The sequence below is a fragment of the Phalaenopsis equestris genome, unplaced genomic scaffold (genome assembly GCF_001263595.1).
Source record: "Phalaenopsis equestris unplaced genomic scaffold, ASM126359v1 Scaffold001339, whole genome shotgun sequence".
Taxonomy (NCBI): Eukaryota; Viridiplantae; Streptophyta; class Magnoliopsida; order Asparagales; family Orchidaceae; genus Phalaenopsis; species Phalaenopsis equestris.
In genome coordinates, this window is record NW_018165778.1 from 235664 (window position 1) to 241987 (window position 6324).

General features: G+C 35.7%; 1 protein-coding gene across 1 annotated transcript; it reads left to right on the forward strand.

The window, feature by feature from the left end:
• Positions 1-506: 506 nt before the first annotated feature.
• On the forward strand, positions 507-6272 carry LOC110034046 (beta-fructofuranosidase 1-like). The gene is made up of 7 exons (XM_020738283.1): positions 507-1148; positions 1293-1301; positions 1388-2262; positions 3621-3785; positions 4253-4488; positions 4569-4656; positions 6046-6272. The coding sequence occupies exons 1-7, from the start codon at positions 827-829 to the stop codon at positions 6244-6246; spliced, it is 1896 nt and encodes a 631-aa protein (XP_020593942.1). The 5' UTR covers positions 507-826; the 3' UTR covers positions 6247-6272.
• The last annotated feature ends 52 nt before the right edge of the window (positions 6273-6324 follow it).

The window sequence follows — 6324 nt, forward strand, 5'->3', positions numbered from 1 at the left end:
TCATAATTAGAATTGACGATGAATAAGACTTCAGATATGAATCACACACGAAAAAAATCTTTCTGTCGGTGTCACATGTAAATCATTAATCACATTCGGGAAGGGGAATTATTAATAGACCGCATTATTGTCATTGGTGTATCATGAAAAATATTCATCAGCTATTGGTTTGAAATGCTGTTCGCTGCTAATCTACATTCAGGTAAAAAGTTATTGAAAAGAAAAAACCTCAATTATGTTTATCAAAACTCGATCAAGATAATCATTATATTTATCTTCAACCGTTTCAATTAATTAAGATTTACATGACATCTCAAATAAAAGTTTCAGTCCCATCCCAATAACAAATCTTTCTCCAAAAACATGTAGCCTTTCAACGGTTTCTATTTTTGAATCCCTCCGGCGTCCGGGGTATATTCATAAATATAAAGTTTGATAGGGACGTCAAACTAAAAGAATAAAATCCCAACACCACACCAGCCATCAGCAGACCAACCCCAACTTGCCTACCAATGTAGAGAATTAAAAACCAACTTATCCAACACACGCCTTCCTCGTTCCAGCTCCAAAATTCCTGGGAATTATTTCCACCCCTTCCAATCAAAATCCAACAGGTTAACACGTTCTTTTTCTTCTTCTTCTTCTTTGTCTATCTTAAAATCAACCAATGTTTTTCTTAATCTTTTCATGTCAATCCATATATCCACTTTCACCCTGAAACAATTATTCAAACAAACATTTTATATATATACCCACCCCTCCAATCCCTCTTCCCTCCTCATTAATCTCGCATCTCATATCCAAAATCAGAGTCATCATTATAACTATGAACACCCATGATCCCGAGTCCTCCCACTCCCCCCTCCTTCCTCCACCACCGCCGACTCATCTCCGTCGCTACCTCCCGATTCTCCTCTACCTCGCCGCCATCCTCACCTTCACCATCCTTCTCAGCCAAACCACCCGACCCTCCTCCCCTCCAGCCCCGCTCCCAATCTCTCGAGGTCCAACCGCCGGCGTCTCAGAGAAATCGACTTCCCACCTCCTTACCTCCTCCTCCGCCGCGGCGGCCTACCCATGGACCAACACCATGCTTGCCTTCCAACGCACCGCCTTCCATTTCCAGCCCGAAAAGAACTGGATGAATGGTACTCATGGCTCCCTCCTTCCTCTCATTATCTCTTCAATTCTCCCATGCTTTTCATCAAACGTAACTCTCATCATTTCCAATTACTAACAACTTTATTAATTAATTTCTGTGTCTCGGTTTCTTCTGCTCTGCTCTGCTCCAGACCCTAACGGTATGCAGCTAATCGCAATCCATTTCCTTCCATTCGACTAAATCAGCACATATTATCTCTTAATTAGTTCGCTCTGCTACAAACAGGTCCGCTATTCTACAAAGGTTGGTACCATCTCTTCTACCAATACAACCCAGACTCAGCCGTATGGGGAAATATTACCTGGGGACACGCTGTCTCCCACGACCTCATAAACTGGCTCCACCTACCCCTCGCAATGAAACCCGACCGTTGGTACGATATCAACGGCGTCTGGTCCGGTTCCGCTACCTTCCTCCCCGACGGCCGGCTCATCATACTCTACACCGGTTCAACCCACAACTCCACCCAAGTCCAAAACCTCGCCCACCCAGCTGACCCCGACGACCCTCTTTTAATCCATTGGGTCAAATCCGATTCCCTCAACCCGGTTCTCGTCCCACCGGCCGGCGTTTACTATAAAGACTTCCGCGACCCGACCACCGCTTGGTTCAACTCCGAATCGGGCTTATGGTACTTCGCCATCGGGTCGAAGAACGATAACGCTGGTCATGCCGGCGCGGCGCTCGTTTATTCAACGCGGGACTTCGTGGAGTACGAGCTGGTGCCCGGTTTGCTGCGAACCGTGGAGGGAACGGGCATGTGGGAGTGTGTGGATTTTTATCCGGTTCATATTGACGAGGCAGTCGGGCTCGACACGTCGGTCGGGTCTGGGCCGGCGGTTCGACACGTGCTAAAGGCTAGCCTCGACGATGAGAAACATGATTATTATGCGATCGGACGATACTTTGGGGTGAACAACTCGTGGGTACCGGATGACCCAGAGTTTGATGTGGGCGTCGGGTTGCGGCTTGATTATGGGAAATATTATGCGTCCAAGACGTTCTACGATCAAAATAAGGGCCGGCGGGTGTTGTGGGGTTGGACCGGTGAGACCGATAGTGAGCAGGCCGATTTGCTCAAGGGCTGGGCTTCTATTCAGGTAACCTTTGAAATAAGTAAATAAATAAATATATATATATATATATATATTGTTTGTGTGTACAATTGGTGGATAAAACTAAGATTTACGTATATTTTTGCATTGTTAGGGAGATGGATAAATATTCTGTCATACTATTTTTTTTATGGTCGGATGGGTACCAATAGATTTACGTAGGGGTAAATTTTGGGCAAGAGGATTGGATTCTAATTTAAATCGAAAATGATCTACCTTCAACCCACCAACATATACCCGATCAGTATAACCCGTTTAACATAAGAAATAATTACTATTTGGGTTAAAATTGAATAAATGTCAAGCAAAGTTCGAGTCCATTTTGGGTTAAATTTGATTTGGCAAGTTAATTTCAAGTCAGCTAGTCGATTTTAAGTCAATTTAAGTTTGATCAGCCATTTTTTGGGTCGTCGAATCCGACCCACAAAACTAAACCGGTTAAGATCTTTAACTTAACCTGACTCAAAATTACTTAGGTCAACACGAATTCAGATTTTTCGAGTCGATTTGGGGTAAAATTAATGTGACAGGCCAATTTTTGACACTCATTATTTTACAATCTCCATCTAGTAATTTTTTTATCACTTTTAACTTTTTTCTTCCTTTGACGGCTAAGCGTATCTTTTGAAGTTGCAAGGAAATTGCCATTGGATCATTTAAAAATTTTTTTATACTGAAAGGAGAATAATTAAAATAAAATTTCTATGCATATTGCATAATTTATATGCAATTTCATATCTAATATCTAAAAATTATTTCTTTTTTTATAATAACATTATAATATATATTTAAGTTTTAAAAAGTTAATCTCACAAAAAGTTTTGATGTGATTTTAAAAAATACCGTCGTGTGTGTATATATATATATATGTATATAAATTTAAATTGAAGTATTAAATATAAAGAACTATAATAATAAATTGCCAAAATTCAAACATTGACATGATGACAACAACGGGACTGTGGGAGATCAGGAAATGTTGAGTATAAATTTATAATGGAGTTAAATGGTGACTTGTACGTTTAGGCGATTGGCTTCACGATTCCAATGTGTAACTATCAAAAATCTTTTTTTTAAATTGATTTGTTTCCTTCAAGCAATTAATAAAAAGCTCTTTCAAATTTTTATCTTGATAAAAATTAAAAAAAAATGGGCTTGAAAAACTTAATTTTTTTTTTAGATTTACCGTAGTCTACATTTCTTAATTATATGAATATTAATCTGAAAGCCTATCGCATAACTCTTAAGGCTATGCTTTATAGCATAATTAATATCAAGAAATTATAATTATGAAGTTTTCTGAGCTAAATTAAATGATTAGAGCTGTTAAACCATTAATGCAGACAATCCCAAGGACGGTGCTGTTCGATACGAAGACAGGCAAAAACCTTCTGTTATGGCCAGTGGAAGAGGTGAATAGCCTCAGATCCAGCAGCGATAACTTCACCAACTTACAGCTCGCCGCCGGCTCAGTGAAACCTCTGGAGATCACCGGCGCCGCCACCCAGGTGCGTACCTCCACCTCTCCCTCCCTTATTATAAGATTAAATGTCAACAAATAATTAAAGACTTAGATAATAATTTTGTTTTTGTTATTTATTTTTTCGAAATTACTTAACCTTAGATTACTGATTAACCAACACAAGAAACAATTGGTTTTGTAGTGACCTTAATTATGTAAATTAAATTCAATTTTTCATAATTTTCTTGCTAAAAAATATAAGAGAGATGATTTTCACAGTGCCATAATTAGAGCATAACATTTCTTAAATCATAAAAAATATTACATTAGGACTTCTGATACATTCAAATTCTAATAATAGGGCGTCACGTGTTAAGTTTGTGTGACCCACTTGACATATGGTGCCTCACCATTGTACTCCGAATCCTGATGTAATATTTTCTTTTTAAATCATGATGATTAGTCGCATTCTATGTACATAGCTAACTCTTCGTCGCATTGTATGTAAATCAGTTGGACATAACGGCCGAATTTGAGATTGACAGCTCGTCGTTGGAAGCAGTGATTGAAGCCGACGTGAGCTACAACTGCAGCACGAGCGGGGGAGCCGCCGGCCGGAGCGCTCTCGGTCCGTTCGGGCTGCTGGTTTTGGCCGACTTTGAGCGAACTGAACAAACCGCCGTTTATTTCTACGTGCGGAGAGGGACCGACGGCCTTCTCCAGACTCACTTCTGCCATGACGAGCTCAGGCATGCGAGCGTGTTCACTGAATATCTTACCGTCAATTATTCTCGGTAGATTAAATATAGCTGAAAATCTTACTGTGCAGGTCTTCGAAGGCCAACGACATCGTGAAGAGAATATACGGTAGCACGGTTCCTGTACTCCATGGTGAAACTTTGTCTGTCAGAATACTGGTATATTTATATTATATATATATTTTTGGGAATTTATCCACATATATATTATCAAATTCCAATTTATTTATATATTTAACTTTCATATTTATATCACACGATAAAAACCACTATTTTGATTTTTAAAAGATGAAATACACTTTTCCATATGTGACATGTATTTAAAAATTAAAGTTTAGATGTTATAAATGTAAATAAGTATAGATTTTTATAATTTTTTTATGTAAATACATAAAAATTGAGTGATATGTATGTAAAAATGTAATCTTTCTTTTGTTTTAATTAACTTCCCCTTTGAACAAAAAAAAAAAATGTATGAATGTTTTTATCTAAATAGCTAAACTCTTGATGAATGATAAGGAATTACAATTTTAAGAGAATGGGATTAAAAAATAAAAGAAGTATTAAAATAAATCAATTTTTGTGGCTACAAACTGATGTTTAGTGTCATTAGTTATTAAAATAAAGCAGTATTTTCTCTAAAATTTGTTATTAGAGGTTTAATTAAAATTTGATTAAAATGGATAAAAAAATCATTAGAGATTTATTTTAAGATGAATGAATTAATCAGTATAGCTGAGCTAAGTATGTCTTGGAATGGACTTGGCTTGACAATATCATAAGTTGTTCGTGTTTGGCTAGTGCTTGAGCTAAGCTTTCACATGTATGTTCATATTTGAGTTGGTTTAAATCTTAAAAAATTAACTGTATTTTGTTTGTATTTGATTTATTTATATTAATTGAAGAAGGGTTACTTCAAATGAATTTGCAAACAAATTAAAATTTAAATGAAAAAGAAATATTTGAATGAATTTTAAATTAGTATCTAAATCGTTTATAATGTTAAATAAGATAACAATGAGATACTAGTAAGCATTTTAGTAATCGAATAATATATATTAAATGAATGCTAACAAGTTCTTTCATTAAAATAAAAATGAAAAAAAAATTTGTATTAAATCATGATACATATTGATATTAATTACTATATGCTACTATTAAATATATAATTAAATAAATTATAGTTGATCAATATTTATTTAAAAAATATTTAATAAAGAATATAAACTATCATCAAATTCATAATAGAGCATTTAAGAAATTACTTGTTCAATAATAAAAAAAATTGTTCTTAAATATAAATAAATTATTTTGAATGTATTTAAATTTGATTCAATTAGCATTCATGCTTTTAAAAAATATTTAAATTTATTTATTTACTAATATGAATAAATTTAATTAATAAAACTGTGCATCGTTTCATTTGCAACCCTAATAATAAATACAAAATGATTGTTGTGATCATGAAGTAATTAAAAACTCCTGATTATTGCTGCATTATTAGTGAACAAATACATCTAACGACAATAATTAATATGCGGTTCCCAGGTTGATCACTCCATTGTTGAGAGTTTTGCACAAGGAGGGAGAACCTGCATCACGTCTAGGGTTTATCCAACAGCGGCGATCGACGGTGCAGCAAAGCTTTTCCTCTTCAATAATGCTACAGGTGCAACTATCACAGCCAAATCACTCACCGTATGGAAGATGAGACCAGCTGTGATGCGCTTATTTCAGTCAGACATATAGTCATATTATACGTACATATTTTTTCCAATAAATTCAATGTATCTTAATATATATATATATGTATATATATATATATAT

Bases quoted from the DNA above. Each gene is read 5' to 3' on its own strand.
- LOC110034046 (XM_020738283.1), top strand. From the start codon at position 827: ATGAACACCCATGATCCCGAGTCCTCCCACTCCCCCCTCCTTCCTCCA. The intron at 3,786-4,252 runs GTGCGTACCTCC...TATGTAAATCAG, and splicing joins TCACCGGCGCCGCCACCCAG to TTGGACATAACGGCCGAATT. The intron at 4,657-6,045 runs GTATATTTATAT...TGCGGTTCCCAG, and splicing joins CTTTGTCTGTCAGAATACTG to GTTGATCACTCCATTGTTGA.